Source organism: Colias philodice, chromosome 9, assembly GCF_061535455.1.
Source record: "Colias philodice isolate Cphi_HAF_F1 chromosome 9, ilColPhil1 Martin Lab GWU primary, whole genome shotgun sequence".
In the NCBI taxonomy this organism is placed as follows: domain Eukaryota; kingdom Metazoa; phylum Arthropoda; class Insecta; order Lepidoptera; family Pieridae; genus Colias; species Colias philodice.
This window is the reverse complement of record NC_143094.1, coordinates 4508431-4526049: the sequence shown is the minus strand read 5'-3', so window position 1 is coordinate 4526049 and position 17619 is coordinate 4508431. Positions and strand designations below refer to the sequence as shown.

Here is a 17619-nt window from a genome sequence, read left to right as displayed (position 1 = left end):
AAAATTATCAATAACTAGCTTTCCACCCGCGGCTTCGCCCGCATTTTCAAAGAAAAACTCGCACAGTTCCCGTTCCCGTGGTATTTCCGGGATAAAACCTATCTTATGTGTTAATCCAAGTTACCCTCTATATGTGTGCTTAATTTCATTGTAGGTAATCGGTTTAGTAGTATTTGCGTGAAAGAGTAACAAACACACACACACACGTCATCCTCACAAACTTTCGCATTTATAATATTAAGTAGGATTGTATTGAAAACTTCAGCGCTTACATTGCAGCAAATGCTAACGAGCTTTTCAAAGAAATCTATATTATTTAGCATCTCATAGCTTATTACCGTAAAAGCTACATTGTATAAAATTCAAAGAAATATGCCGAGATGATAACTAATGAGGGTAGATGCATATATCTCTATGTAACATCTCTGCGACATTCTTCTTTTCGTAGAATAAGAGATTATGTTTAATAATTATTTTGTTATCGCACAGGTTATGTTATATTATTAGCAATTTTTTTATGTTATCCTATATTATTAGCTAATTTTTTATTAATACATAAAATTAAAATGAAATCGATACTGCGATACATGCAAAATATTGCAAAATATCTCCTTGTATAGCTATAGCAGTATATTATTATTAGTCTGTGGCTATAGTTACTTCGTCACTAGATACCCAAATAGATATAGAATAAGATTCACAAATATTAATTATTCATAAAATTTGAAGCTTAAAATAGATTGGGTATGTAATGTTTTTTATATGATGTTTTAAATATTATTTGGTCTGTAAAAAATAAAAATATTTCCGCGTCTGGTATCTGGGAACCTAATTAATTTTAATTGCTCATTATCGGAATAATGACTCTTATTTTCGTACTGCCTGACGAATATATTTTATTGTAGTTTTTTTTTCAATCTGATTATTATTACAGGTACCTATATTTTCGTAATCCATACTAATATTATAAATGCGAAAGTAACTCTGTCTGTCTGTCTGTTACTCAATCACGCCTAAACTACTGAACCAATTTTCATGAAATTTGGTGTGGATATATTTTGATACCCGAGAAAGGACATAGGCTACTTTTTATCCCGGGAAAATGATATAATCCCGGAAATCCCACGGGAACGGGAACTATGCGGGTTTTTCTTAAGGCGAGTATCGACTACGCGCTCCAAGAGATCGAACATTGGCGCGCGCTCCAGCCGCGTGAAATGGATACCAGTTTGGAACGCGCGCCAAAATGTTCGTTGGAGCGGTCGAACGCGGAGCGGTCCGTTCCGTCGGGTGTCGGTTTTTTACCGCGCATCAAACGTGGCGCGCGCGCCAATGGAGACGGGTTTGTCGTATTTTTTGTGCTTGTTGCGCTCCGAGTAATAATTATGGATAACCAAAGTTGCCGTAAATTAATTCAGCTACCTATATGGTACGAAAGAAGTTTTGTGGAACAGTAAAATTTCTTCGTATCATAATAAATCGCTTAGAGATCTTCTCTAAGCGATTTATTGGTTGGAGAGAAATCAGTAGTGAAATGGGAGTCCCTGTGCCGGAGTTAAAGAAAAAAATGCTGCTGCTGCTCGTACACGACTAGCTTCCATGATGAACGGTCAAACACTGGAACAGTTGCCACGCGCGCCAGGCGCGCTTAGTTGATATACTTCAATTATTTGGAACGCGCTCCGCGGAACGCACTCTCGGCGCGGTCATTCATGGCGCGCGCGCCAGGAGCGCTAAGTCGATACCCAGCTTTAGACTGCGCGGGCGAAGTAGTAGGTAAATATAACATGAATATACCTGTATCGAAAAAATGACTTTCTTATTTGTTGTATATCGCGATAAAATTTTTAAAACATTTATTTGACAAATGACAAATCTGAATTATTATGTGAAAACGAAGTCATTATACCGAATTTATATCTTACTAGCGGTCCGCCCCGGCTTCGCCCGTGGTACATGTTTACGTTTTCTCTACATAAGAACCATCCTCGTCCTTCAAGGAATATAATAAAAAAAGAATTATCGAAATCGGTTCAGCCGTTCTCGAGTTATGCGCTTACCAACACATTTTGCGATTCATTTTTATATATATAAGATATTAAAAATATATACAACTAGAGGTCCGCCCCGGCTTCGCCCGTGGTACATATTTCGCAATAAAAGGTAGCCTATGTCCTTTCTCGTGTATCAAAATATCTCCATACCAAATTTCATGCAAATTGGTTCAGTAGTTTAGGCGTGATTGAGTAACAGACAGACAGACAGACTGCAGACAGAGTTACTTTCGCATTTATAATATTAGTATGGATTATATTAAACGGACTGACTACATTCCAACCGTTCTTTTTTCGCTATCCCGTACTTTACCAATAATACTTGACAAGTAACTATGTAGTTTTAAATTCAGGATTCATTGCGCATTTCCCAGTGGATATTGAAAGGAAACCAAAACGTTTGTATCTCTTGAAGCTTTTTTATGTTAGAAAGGCAAAGAAGATGATGAGTGTTAAGACTTGAGCGACCATAACCCTGCATGACCATAATATTATTAGAAATGTAGCTATAGGTAAGGCCTTTGCAAATAGATTGCCAGCTTTTAGAAAGAAAAAAAGGAGATAATGCGGGTTTCTCATGTTTTTATGTTTTATTTGTGGAAAGCAATTAATTGTTATCTTTATTATCTGTGGGATTTCATTTTTTAAATTTTAATCTGTAAACAATTTGAAATTGGTATAGGATTGAATAATCTGCAAAAGGGAAAATTTTGAAAGAGGATTAATTGAAACCGGCAACGCTTGGAAATAAATCATATTTTATCATAATTTACCATCGTTTAATTTTTTTACCGGGTTTTTCTATAAAATATTTTATAGTGTAGGGAAACATGATACTATGAAGTATACAGTAGGTATTTATTTTACATCCATTTTCATTGCAGTTACGAGCAACATAAATATAATGTAGGTATTTTATCATAAACATTGAACTGTTTATAGAAGAACAGCGTTAAATTTTGTATCACAGCCAATGTAAATTTCACAAAACAAAACATAATTTTGTTTTGAAACAACGATGAACAAACAACGCTTAGGACAGTTTCAATTTCCAACAATCAACGTTCAAAATAAACCGTTATTTGAGACAACAAAACTTTCGATGTAACTGTAGTCGCAAAAGGAAAATAGCTATTGTCCAAATACGAATTTTCTAGAAGTCCGCTGGGATCTTGTTACATTTTAATGACCAGCCGATATTTATTGTTATGCGAATTGGCGCCATGTTTTTATTTTTATGTCAAACGGCAAACCATTTCTATGTATGTATTGAAAATTATGTTTTGTGCCTATATTTGTTTGAGCAATTAATTTAGAGAAGAAGAAAATTAAATTTTTCAAAATAAAGTTTCTTTTTTATAATTCCTGTTTAATTAAGTAGATACCTATCGTGTTAAGGTGAGCAGGGAAGCATGCAATTTTGTTTGAAGCATTTTCTCCCCTCCCTCGCTTTACGCTAACAGTGCATTCAGATCACAGAAATATATCGAGATAGAAGGAAATAGTTCGTCGATTTATATGAGAACCGAGCGTGTAACATTTTGCGTAGGTACTTTGACGTCACGCGAGTCTTGTAGTGATGTTCACAACGTCAAAATAATTGTCCCCCACAGACATGTATATTTAAGTAGACAACGCAAGTACCGCGATCTGTATGAAAACCAAGCGTGTCATATTTTTTGTACTGACCTTGACGCGTTATGACGTCACGAGCGCTTTTTAGTGATGTTAATTTCATTTTACGCTAAATCGATTAGGCCGCCACTCGCGCGGCGATTCTAGTATCGTCCTATCCCATCGAAGTAAATCGAAAGAAATCAGATCAAACTAGATCTATGTCTAAGAGGTAGTCAAATAAATGAATCGTAATCGATTACTAAATCGATTCAAGACAGAAAAATGATAATTACCATAGACAGAGGGATGATAAAATAAAGTTATAAACCTTTTAATATTCTAACAAGTAAACTAATGTGTTTTAGCTTTTTCTTACATATGCCCATTGAGTTACCATGTACTACGTACTAGAGAGGCCATCGAAAGAAAGTAATGAAACTGTCAATCAATCAATCTTTATGTCCCGTTGCATCGATCCATTTTCCTTTTATGTTCGGGTTACTTGGAAAACTGAAAAAACAAACATAGTCTAAGCAATAAGGAGTTTTCTTAAAAAACTCCCAAGATGACACTTTAACTAATGGCGTCCATGTCATAATATTTATTTTTAGTACCTTTGTATTAAAATACTTAAAAGTTCTAGGTCAAGTCGTATTAAATGACAATAAAAATCTATGCCTTTTTTTCTGAAAAATTGCTCCTTCAAATTATCATTTTTCTGTTCGATTATAAAATCGATTAGAATCGAGAACTGTTGCATCAAATGAACATCATTAACCACAAAATTGGACAGAAAAATGAGAACAGAAAAATGAGAAGACGCTATTCATTGCTTGTTATCATACGACGCGATCTTTACCGTGCCAAGTAAAAGCCGCAATGTATTCCGAATCATTTCGTATGATTTGGTATCCGTGTTTGTCACGATCGTTTTTCACAGATATTCTTTATTTGATTTTAAAATAAATAGTGCATATTCTGATTAGAAAATTACTACCGGTGGAAGGAAACATCTCTGCTAACTCGGCCACTCACAGCTGTGGAGTTTCTACAGTTTATAACGGCGCAATTCGGCATTTTACTTTATTCAGCTTCACGTCTTTCCTTGGCGAACTGCAAGCGCGGACTGAGTGTAGGCCAGCGTCAAGTAAGTTTCATAAACTTAGTTTGGACACGGGAAGTACATACACTCGCTTAGTCTATCTTGATACATGTCTGTGTTGTCCCCTAATAAATAGAAACTAAGTAGGTAGTTAAAACATTTTATGGAATCGATTTGGGAATCGATTTTGACCTTGACAGAAGAATGAGAATAAAAATGAATGTTCATTTTTACAAACTTTTTATTAACTTAAACTGTATGTATATGCATGTGTATATGAATGTATGTATGTATGTTCGGATCAAATCTTGCAATTGAATATTAAAGTAGTTTTACTCAACTTATTGAGCTGGAATTTTGCATACATGCGCAAGTCAGGTGACAATATTAAATTCTAGTATCATGGTGCTGAGCTAATGATGGAGGCGGAAGGAACTCCTCAACCACTTAACATTATTCGCCGAAACTTTGATAGGCCAGTAAACGAAAATGTATCGTGAAAATGTATGGAACAAATCAGACTATGTTTCGTAGGAAACCAGTTTTTGCTTCCATCCATTTATTTTTCACAAGAGAATCTTTCGGAAAACTGATACAAATAATATATAATAATAATACATACGCTAAAATATATTTTAAACCATCGATATACTTAACAATAATATTATAGGATTAAAAAATAATTATCATTTTTCTGTTTTCAATAGGTATCGATTTGAATCGACTAAGAAATCGGCATTGAAAATCGTGGCGTACAACTCTATATGCTTACTTTTGACAGAAAAATGAGAAATCAACCTTTACCGCGTTTCGACAGTTTGGAATGTTTTATTTTCATTGCTGGTTTTCAATGCATGTCCAGTCTGGCGTGTAAAATTAAAGCCGTAATGGAAAAGTAGCATCATTCCATTGCCGTTTACATTAAATTATTACGGAGCACAAAAATAAATTGTTTTATAAGTAATAACAGATATTTTAGGGCAAAAAGTTCTTATCCGTGAAAGGAAATATTTTCATTGACACCTTCAACTTTTTTGGTGGTATTTGCACAGTTAATTATCGAGCACGGGGCCATTTTCTGTTTGCATTAGTACGTCACACACGGAGAGAGGTCGTGAACAGACTGAGCATCGAGGCGAGCAAAGACGATGATTAATCGTCTTTTCGCCACGCGAGGTAGTAGGTACATACACTCTTTCCTTCCATCTCGATATATTTCTGTGATTCAGATGTTCATTTTTAGGGTTCCACCGTAAATTTGCTGTCATTTAATAGTTTTTGAATGTATCATATTTTTAATTTTTTTCGGAAAAGGGTTGATTTTTAATTTTTTAGCATTGTATTTTTTTCGTAAAATGCGATAGTCAGATTACTCCTGGATCAGCAATGCAGCACTTTTAAAATAGTTTTTTGGCGATATATTATAATAAGTTGTAATTATACCTAAATTATACATAATCTAAAAAAACAATTAGAATAATTACGTCGTCATTCGTTTGTTGTCAAACTTACTGTCCTATATCTATCTAAATATAAACTAAGCTTAATGTTATTTTGAATACTATGTCACAATTTCTTAAATATCAAAGAAGCGCTATTTCAAAGGAAATAAAAATACTGAATACTGATAATGAGAAAACTTATTCGATCATAAGCTAATTTTTATCTTTGGCTCGCGGCTGCAGATCGCTTTCGTATGACTTTTGAGATAAATTTATGTTGTGTTATAACTTTTTACTATTAAAAGATTATGATTTTTTTGAAATGAAACTTCTTTAGGCGCGTTGAGAGTAAAATTTCAAGGTCGCGTCATAGCAATGCCGACACGTCATGAAGTAAGGAGACGATTTTGGTATCTTTTAATCTTGCCAAAGAAGTTCATGTCTGATACGTGTGCTAGACACACACGCTCTTTTTATATTTACAAATCCTATAATAGAACCAGGAAATCAATCTCATCGGCAACCAATTTCACCAAAAATATTCCCTTTTTGTAAGCCGGGTTGGCTAATGACAGGCGGTCAAACCTTTGTCACATTATCACTGCTACGCTAGAAAGGTTCTCATGTAGCAACTTTATTAAATTGGCCAAATTTACATAATGCACACTGAATTTTCTACGCTAGTAATATAATAATTATTATGAACTTACATTTTCGGAATGGACGTTGCATTTTATTTTTTAATGTTTTTTACTTCAAACGTTTCGGGTTTCTCAAAATAATCATAAGAATACCTACCTACATTTTTTGTTTGTTGTTTTTTTAGAACTCGTAATCCCTACTAATATTATAAATGCGAAAGTAACTCTGTCTGTCTGTCTGTCTGTCACGCTTTACCGCTTAAACCTCTCAATCAACTTTGATGAAATTTGGCACAGACAATCTTTAGACCCTGACAAAGAACATAGGCTACCTTTTATCAAAACAGTAAAACACCACACGAGCGAAGCCGCGGGCAGAAGCTATTTCGTTATAATACTCAGGCACATTTTAAAAGCAACATATTTTACAATGAAACCCATATACGTTGGTAAAACCGGGTTTAATTAAAATTGAAAAAACAGAGGTTTCAATAATCGGAGTTATCGAGTTTCATGAGGCTAGCGAGAAAGCAATTAACGGACTTATTCCGAATTGCGGATACCTTTTAGAGTGTTGATAAATATTTGTACGGAAGGAAAATCTATTATTAAAATCTTGGAAAATACTCTTACTGGATAACCCGAGAGACGGTGGGTACTGCGTTAAAAGCAAAAATGAGTTTTAAAGGTATTTCCTGTCAAAGCTGATAAAATATAATGATCTGTTGCTGATGTTACTTGAAATTATTTTTAGATTTGAAATGGAGATTCTTAAGAATTGCGCTTAGACACGCTTATCAATGCATTTGGGAACCCACTTTATTTAAATTCAAAGATGTAAGCAATAAAAAATATAATAGAAATAGCACGATTTGTACAAGTTGTGATGTTTTATATTTTAAAAGAATTTTTAAACTCGATCGATAAATGGTAAGAAACAAAATAAAACCGGCCAAGTGCGAGTCGGGCTCGCGCACAAAGGGTTCCGTAGCAGCAAATATAATAAATTACAGTTAAATCAACCTATCTCAAAAACTATAAGAGATACTTTGATCAAACCAAAAATCGTTGAAAGAGTTAATTAGCATGCATCACCTCTATTTTTTTTAGAATTTTATACCCCGTAGTTATAAAAATAGAGGGGGGGGGACATACTTTTTACGACTTTGAGAGCTGATATCTCAAAAACCGTTCACTTTAAGAAAAATGTTTTTTAGAAAACTTTATATCATTTTAAAAGACCTTTCCATTGATACCCCACACGGGTATGTACATCGAAAAAAAAAATTTCATCCCTCAGTTACATGTATGGGGGGCCCCACCCCCAATTCTTTTTTTTACTATTTAGTGTCATATTTTTGTAGCGGTTCATACAACACATATTCCCATCAAATTTCATCACTGTAGTACTTATAGTTTCCGAGTAAATCGGCTGTGACAGACGGACAGACGGACAGACGGACAGACGGACATGACGAAACTATAAGGGTTCCGTTTTTGCCATTTTGGCTACGGAACCCTAAAAATTAAACCTCCCCTCTTCCTATTGCTTTGGACAAACCCGTAAATAAATACATATACGTTATATGTATTTATTTACTATATAAGCGTATGTTAACAACATAATCACTATCAGCATTAATCTCAATACTTATCTCAGGTAAGTACCTACTTTAGAACAATGTGAAGAGATTAATCTCACACTATCATGTCAAGAGCTTAGCAGTTGCTATGTAATAGGATCATACAAAGCTTCATATACTGAGAGTAAAGCTTACCAAGTCTATTAAAAACATGCCGCTGATGAGATGTCTAACCTCAAAATATGAAACCGCTGAAAATGTAACGATTAATTTGCGATAAAATCAAACTCGTACTTAATAGATACCTATCGTATTTGTTCTTGTCACCCTCACCCTTGATAAGGGTCGTGACGGGCCGGAAAGACCCTTCGTAGGGTTGTCAGTCCGTCATGTAAAATGCCATTAAAATTTTAATGCTTAAATTTCAATACTGAAAAGTAACGATGTCATGAAATAATATTTTAATTAATTGTTAACGTTATCTGTGACAACCCGTCTAAAAGCTTAATAATTATAGTGGTAGTAATGAAATCTAGCTGTTAATTACGCCTAGGGTTTACTATGAGCCTTGTGTAAACAAGCTGTAACAACTTGTTTTCTCACTGTTAGTATACTGTTTAACTACTCCTACTATAGTAATTAAAATGTTAAATTTGAATACATTTCACTACTTACCATTTTCTTTGTCAGATATGCCTCTTCTGATAACGGATGCAACATTTTGCAATATGCAATATTTATATTGAATATACAACATGTGTAATATTCATTTTATAAAATTGTTTTATCGTATGTGAAAACTGAAATTGATTCAAACTTTTCTTTTATATTTTACGATCTGTGGCGGTAAATAGACATCAATTAAAATAGACAAAAGTAAAAATAAGTAGGTACCTACATATTATTATAATACATTAGTATTATAATACGAGTAGATAATATTATTATGTATAGACTAGTTTATACAAATTCATATACATAGGTACCTAGGAATTGGTAGAGACTAGGTATTTCGTTTAATTTCGTATATTAAAATAAATATATCCTTTAGGTCATTGAGTTACTATATTATGTACCTACTACGTACTAGAGAGGACATCGCTACTACACTATTTGTAACACAAGTTACAGTCAATCGTCTCAAACCAATTTATTTTTGTTACATTAATTGGTTTTAATTGATAAGTAATAAGTGGCAGAATATCTACAAAGTGTATGGACTCACTAGCCGCCCCGCGCCGCCGCGCTTGTCGCACGGATTTTGTTCGTGGTGTCCTCTCTATACGTAGTAATAAATAATAATACCTCAATGCTATAGGTACAATTATTTCGGTGCATAAACGAACTGCGTCTCCCAAAATAAATCACTTTACAGAGCTTAATTTAAACCTGATTTATAAAAGTAAAGGTCAAAGCTATTACCAGTTAATTAGTCTCTTTAACTCTCACATGCATCATATATAAATAATAATATGTTAAAGAGCAAAAACATTAAGTACGCCCCACGCATTTTAAATGCAATTTTAACGAGCTAAAAATATCCTTTCATGTTAAAATTAAAATAGATATTCAATGAATCGCATTGTCACGTTGTGAAATAAAATGCAAACATATAAAAAGTAGAAGATACTTTATTTTTGATGTAAAGACTTAGCTGTAGGTATCTATTAGATACGTTTCACAAAATGAAGGTTCATTAGCTTATCTATTTATCTATATAGATTTGTAAATAAAAGCAAATATTGAATGTATACAATGTTCCAATAGCAATTGCAATTAAATATGAACGCGACTGTCTATATTAACTTAGTATTAAGAAACTCATAAATTAGCTAATTACTTAATTAAAACTGAAAAGCAAATTTACCAACCACCTTCCAATTCAGCCAGCGTATCCAAACAATGAACTCCCGAACGTTTATAAAGTTTTATTAATTAAAACGTTAAAGTGCACAATGTTGAAAGACTTTTAACCGCGAAATTCAAATAAAGAACATGTGGAATCCAAAAGCAATGGACAATAGACAAATGGAGAAGCGTGTTGTCGTTGGTCGAGTGAGACCTACGTGGGCGAGGAACCTTCCAGAAGCCAGAGACGACGACGAGAAATCTGAAGAAGTAACCATGATGCCACATAGTGATCCGCCATCGCCGAGTGAGCAATGGGATAAATATGGGAAACAAGATGATAAATACGACGTTTTCGGAAAGGTTAGTAAGAATTTTTCACCTATCAGACCAATAATAAGATATTTACAACATTTTTTTCCAAAATTAAATAAAAAAGAGTAATAAGTACATTGAGTTACTATGTAGTACGTAATACATAGTAATTAGTAACTCAATGGAGTAATATAAGAATATTTTTATAATAGATACCTACTTTTAAATATTGGATATCGTGCTTTAAATTTTTGGCGTTTTTATTTCAGGTTATGCTGCTCGGCGATAGCGGCGTGGGTAAAACATGTATGCTCGTCCGCTTCCGGGATGGCACGTTTCTCGCCGGCAACTACATTTCCACCGTTGGCATTGACTTCCGGGTACACGCAACCGCAATAGCAATTTCCTATTACATTGCCTTAACATACTACCGTGTTTTACCAAAGAGTTTATATTGCAGCCATTTTAACTGGCTGGTCGTTAATTAGCATTCGCTTTATTATTTATTAATAACATCGTTAGCAAGGGTTCCAAGTTCAAATGGACCAGTCACGGGGATACGTGGCCGGTTCGCTGCTCCGCTATTGGTGTTAAAGTTTGGCGCGCTTTTTCTGTTCCCGCCCCGTTAGCTTGACAGCTGTGATTGAATCGACTCTTCGGCTGAGTGATTTATTGCACCAAAGCACCGTTGTTTTTTTGTCTGTTTGATTTATGGTATTTGCCTGATGGTTATTGGAAAGTTGCGAGGGTCGAGGCATTTAATTTTTTTCTGTTTCTATTTTTCTGAACTGTGCTATTATTTATTAATAGTCGGAGTAGTTTTTTGTAAATTATATTATAATCATACTTTCTAGGTGTTTCATTAAAATGGGAATAAAAATATTTAACATTAGAACTGTGACAATGTACCTATGTATTAGGTATATTAAAATAAATAGAGTAGTAAAATAAATAGGTACATTAATTGTATACTCGTAAGTCTCTAATGGTAAAGTATTTTCTTCTAAAAATTGTAATAATTACTATAAAATATACTTAATTTGTGCATGCAATAATAATATGATAACATACTTTCAAACAATACACATTGAATTAGGCCTATATTGACGATAACAGCACAGTATTACAATATTATTTCCTAATAACAGTGTAAATAGGTTTTCACTAAAATCATCTCACATAATATACTACTAACGCCATCTATTTCAGAATAAGGTAGTTACTGTAGACGGTATAAAAGTGAAGCTTCAGATATGGGACACGGCTGGACAAGAGCGCTTCCGTAGCGTCACACATGCTTACTACAGAGATGCTCATGGTAATTAAATTTAAATTAAAATAAAATTTATGTGTTTTTTAATGTTCTAATTAAATAAAAAGTAATTTTAATCTATTAACATGAAAGTCATACAACGCCATCTTTTGGTGCCGTATGTTAAACTATAAGGGCTATTGCTATTGGCTTGTTGTTATGTTGGCAGCAACTACTGTCATTTTGTGTTATCTGTGATAATAATAATAATTGGTTCATTACTCAGTTCATTATTTATTACTCCACTATTATTCAAAGAGTAGAGTATACGGCTATTATTTATGTAGCTATTGTTTTAGAATTAGGTTTCATATTTATTTTGTAGTCTATATTCTCCTTGCTAGGCAATATTCAATTATGTACTTATATAATATTTTCTTGGTATATTATTGTCCTAAGTGTAAAAAACCCATCAGGCAGACCCAATGAATCACGCTTATTTCTTGGAAATTAACAAATTTTACAGACATTTTGAGATTTTCCTTTTAATTCAATATTGATGCTCTTTTAGAAGTATTTATGTATCTAGTAAATACGAGAGTAGGCGCAGTGTCGGAAATTAACGAAATTATCGCAATAATTTGTCTGATAATGTAGGTTCGAAGCACAGAAATATTGAGAATCATTTCTATAAAATTCTTTAGCTTTTTAACCAACCATATTTTTTTAGAGCTGGACGAGAAAGCTTTTAAGCATTATATTACTGTAGAAGGTAGATGAATCCTAATACAGACAATATTAGGCCTACCTACCACTGACCACTGTAGTATTGATATTACCTACCATGAATTTTCTGTTTCAATCAATTAATAATTAATATCAAACTACCTACATATTATTATAACTTTATTTAATATTTATTTAACTTTATCCACAATATGATTATGTAATTTACAACTTTGAACATGCTATAAACCAAATTGTCTAGTTTTACAGAGACTACAGTGTACAACCGTAGGTATAATACTCAATATGTTTCAGCACTGCTCCTTCTATACGATGTGACGAACAAAACGAGCTTCGACAACATTCGAGCGTGGCTCGGCGAGATCCGGGAGTATGCGCAAGATGATGTAGTTATAATGCTTCTTGGTGAGCTCAATACTCATACGACAGTTTCTATGAAATATACCTACCCATTTTATTATACAAATAATTATTAATCACTACTTGATGGTTGCACGCATCTATAGAGTAGAAGACCATTATTATTATTTTCATTGTACATTCCCTTTTTATGACAAAAAGTGACGGTTTCGAGTCCGCTTGTGAATCAATCTCCGGCCGACAGTCTGCGATTGGGTGACCCATTTATATTAGCTAGGCTCTACTCTTACAATGCCTATATTTTTCTCCTTCTGATATTTTGAGTACCTACTTATATGCGTAAATTATTATCATGGGTAAAAAAGTATCTTCTATGGGTAAAAAAGAAATGCTTTCTTTTGCAAAGCTTGAAAAATATCTTGAAAAAAACTTTTGTTCTAACAGGCAAATACGTACCTGAATTTGTTAGTCCATACCACAGGTCGATACTCTCATGTGAGTTTAAGAAATGAAAGCTCTTTATAGTTTAAACATCATCATAATCATACATCAACGCGGCATAGATACCCTATCTGTGTCATAATACTGTATAGTAGGATCTCATAAAAGAACATGCTTGTTTTAACGTTCTAGTTTTATTGACGTCGTACAGACTACAGTAATGTGGAGCGGCATCTCCTTCCAGGAAACAAGTCGGACAGCGGCTTAGAGCGGGCGGTGAGGCGGGAGGAAGGGCAACGCTTGGCTAGAGAGTACCAAGTCGCGTTCATGGAGACATCTGCGAAAACCGGCCTGAATGTGGAGGCGGCATTTGCCCACGTTGCACGCGCTCTCGTCGCGAAAGCGAACCCCGCGGACCCCGCGCGGCTGGCGGTGCGCGCGCAGCCGTCACAAGAACAACGCTCTTCCTGCCCGCCATGCTCGTAAGCGCGCCAAATTCGAACGGATCCGTGGACCAATAGAATGGACGGTCTCTGTGTCTTGTACAGTTTGTATTTGGATGTTTCAGAAATGTATAAAGCTTGGGCTTGCACTTTGTACACTTTATTAAAACATTGTTTGTACATTATAGTATTATTACAGTTTTCAAGACATTCAAATTCTTTATTTTCCTAATGAGTATCTGAGTCAATGACGCATTTTTTTTTTGTATGATACCAAATAAAATCATGTTATTTACAAAAAATGGTTCATTTTGATGATGATTCTACAAAATTATTATTTTTTAATAAATGGGAAGTACATGTACTTACTACTTATTATGCATTGGTATTATTTACACAGATGCACATAAAAATAAGTGCACAAAATAATGTTATTTTAGCTGTAACTGTAACACACATTCTTAGCTTTGTATTCATATAAATAATATTATGTTATTGTAATGAGAGTGGGATTCTACAAAACTATTGATTAAGGTTTTTAAATGAGAATTAAGGTACTAAAGCATTCTAAACATAATATTTAAAAATCACTTAAGTACCTACATACCTACATTTGGATAATATTTAATATGTGTGTAATGGGTTTAAAAAGGCATATTGTAGCATTTTGAAATAAAGGTGAGATATACCTACTATTAGGTTCGTGATATAAAATAGAAATAAACATAAGTAACTATAAATTACATACGTCATCACTCCTTTAGCAAAATTGCCAATAATAATCATCACCCTCATAAATAACAAAACAGGAGGACTAATATTTTTATTGATGTTGTAAATTTCACATTCTTATTACTACCTACAATTTACATCCATTCATAAAATTAATATGTAGAAGAGCGGGTTTAAGATAATCCCTCCTAGTCCCTACTAATATTAATATTATAAATGCGAAAGTAACTCTGTCTGTCCGTCTGTTACGCTTTCCCGCCCGATTTTGATGTAATTTGGCATAGAAAACCTTTTAGACCCTGAGAAAGAACATAGGCTACCTTTTATCAACACACCACGCGGGCGAAGCCGCGGGCGGAAGCTAGTATAATAAAAACCTAATAATTAAGTAATTGATATTAACATATCGATATACCTAGATATAATATATGCACTTATTTAGAAAGAAAATATATTTCAGATTGCGAAATACCAACTTATTTCAAAATTATTATATAACTATAATAAAGTATCTATAATCAAGTATTTGTAAAAAATATAAGTATTACATATAATGTTAGCTATGGTAGGTACTTACTACTTACATATATCTGAACTAGTCAGAACTATAATATAATTATTTATCGAGTATGTAATTTATTTTGCTGTCATTGATTTAGATATTACTATATTACTATGTTATTTATTATAGTTTACCAGTTAATATTACAGTTTTATTTGATTATAACCAAAAGGATGAATATCTATATATTTTTACTTCTTAATTATCTGTATGACTTAGGTATCATATTATTATTTATTCTATGCTTTAATTATGTTACTTTACATTTTTTATACTATCTACTTACCACACTGCTTACCAATTTTTTTTATAAATCTTTGTTTTTAGACAATTTGTTTTAATTCAATATGCTATTTTTATAAATATGTCTAAACAATTAAAAAATTGTGATGTTTTGCTGTGATAATTCACATTCAACTACATACCTTTTATTTCTGTTAGATCTGTAGCATTTACTTCTTTACACAATACCTATCTATTGCGATTTTTCTATATTAAAAAAAAACATGTAAATTGAGCGCTACACAAATACCTTTAAAGTTTAAACATAAATATTATATTGTAAAATATTAAGTAATATTATACTAATAATTGATGAGGAAAATATAGTTATATATACTTACTGCTGTAATATTTCCTAAATAGGTAGTTTTGAAAATTGTAGTAAGGTTCAGGCTCGTATGATTTATTGTTAAAAAATTTTAATGTTAGAATATACTACTATACCTAGGTAACTAAGATACCCGTACCTACATAATATTATGTAAGTATATGTAACATAAATAATATTTGTAATAAATGTTGTGGCATGCTTGCGCAAATAAAGAATTGAATACCTACTTATTTTAATTTTGTTTTATTAATTTCCTTTTTAAAATCCTTGATGACACAAAAAAAACGAAGTTACGATAGACTAGAGAAGATAATTTTTGAAACAAAAAAAAATCGCAGTCGGATGAAACCCATTAGAAAAGGAGGGGAATATGATAAAAATGTAAGGAAAAATAAATTACGGTCAATCCGAGTTCGGGAAGCGGGAGGGGGGAGCTTTTAAGAGAAAAAAATGGTTTCTCTCGATTTCCGACTAAACTACAAGTCCTATAGAAAAAAGTTCAATGGCAAAGTTGTAGGTAATTAAAAGTTCTACAACTTTTGTATTCACAATTTTTTCACATAACCTAAAAATTTAGGTGAAAAATTCAAAAAACCAAGTTTTTGGTCTTTTATTTCTATCTACTTCAAAATTTATTTTTTTTCTACGAAATTTGGTGGAAACTTACTTTATTATGTCCCAAATATACTGTAATTTATTTGATTGAAAATATTTATTTTTTCGCCTTATTTTGAATTAATACCAAAAAAACAACCTAATTTTCAATCGAAAAGTCACCCGTCAAAATATCAGCTTTTTTCAAAAACTTGGGGTGCCTTTTATTCATTGAAATCTCTACTTTCATATGGTGTAAAAAAAATAAACACCACCATAGTAAATGTTCTCAGGAAATGCATACAAACAGTCTGAAAATTAGCTTTTACTAAATCAGGCACACTTCTCGAACTACCTGAAATGTTTTTATCGACATCATTTTGCTTTTGAATATGCTGTTAAATATTAAACTTAGAACAGATAATTATTTTTCTTTTGAAATATTACCGAAAAGCCGATACAAGAGAAGATATAGAGTTCAAGAAGTGTGCCTGATTTAGTAAAAGCTCATTATCACCCCCCTCCCGCTTCCCGAACTCGGATTGACCGTAATTTATTTTTCCTTACATTTTTATCATATTCCCCTCCTTTTCTAATGGGTTTCATCCGACTGCGATTTTTTTTATCTTTTCATTATTTTCAAAGGCTTCTACCCCAGTCTATTATGACACCATTGACTCGAATATACCTACTTACTTTTAGAAAGCAATAATTGTATTTTAGCTTATCATAAATGGATAATTAAAATTATCAGACAGTCTGTTATATCTTATATATAAAATTCTCGTGTCACAATGTTAGTCTGCATACTCCTCCGAAACGGGTGGACCGATTCTCATGAAATTTTCTGTGCATATCGGGTAAGTCTGAGAATCGGCCAACATCTATTTTTCATATGTACCACGGGCGAAGCCGGGGCGGACCGCTAGTAATATTATAATAGTAAATAATAATATATGCATACGTAATAATTATCCAAAAGAAAATGGAATAGCTATGTAGCTTTTTAAAAATCCCGCTTCATAAATGTAACTGTCAACTTCCTTCTATTTCAAATTTGGCGCCACTACAACTTCGTTGTGTTGAAAGTGGGGGAAGGTTACTGTCAGGGGATATAAACATTTTATATTATAAGCATATTTTGTAAAATTTTATTGTTGCAATGAAAAAGACGATAATTTATTATCAGTATTATCTTACCCTTCAAAACAGGGGAGTATATTATAATAAGGCACTATTTTCTATTGGAACCAGTTTCTTATGTCTCAATACA

General features: G+C 33.0%; 1 protein-coding gene across 2 annotated transcripts in view; it reads left to right on the top strand.

The window, feature by feature from the left end:
• Positions 1-15970, top strand: part of Rab26 (RAS oncogene family member Rab26) — a 71721-nt gene extending 55751 nt beyond the window's left edge. Inside the window, exons 1-5 of one of the 2 annotated variants that reach the window (XM_089699051.1) lie at positions 10340-10650; positions 10872-10982; positions 11812-11920; positions 12896-13006; positions 13647-15970. In XM_089699051.1, the coding sequence (XP_089555177.1) occupies positions 10435-10650; positions 10872-10982; positions 11812-11920; positions 12896-13006; positions 13647-13888 (789 nt within the window). In that variant the 5' untranslated portion in view covers positions 10340-10434 and the 3' untranslated portion in view covers positions 13889-15970. Of the gene's footprint in view, positions 1-10339; positions 10651-10871; positions 10983-11811; positions 11921-12895; positions 13007-13646 lie in introns of those variants that run through there. The other variant, XM_089699054.1, reaches the window with a different exon arrangement.
• Positions 15971-17619: the final 1649 nt, after the last annotated feature.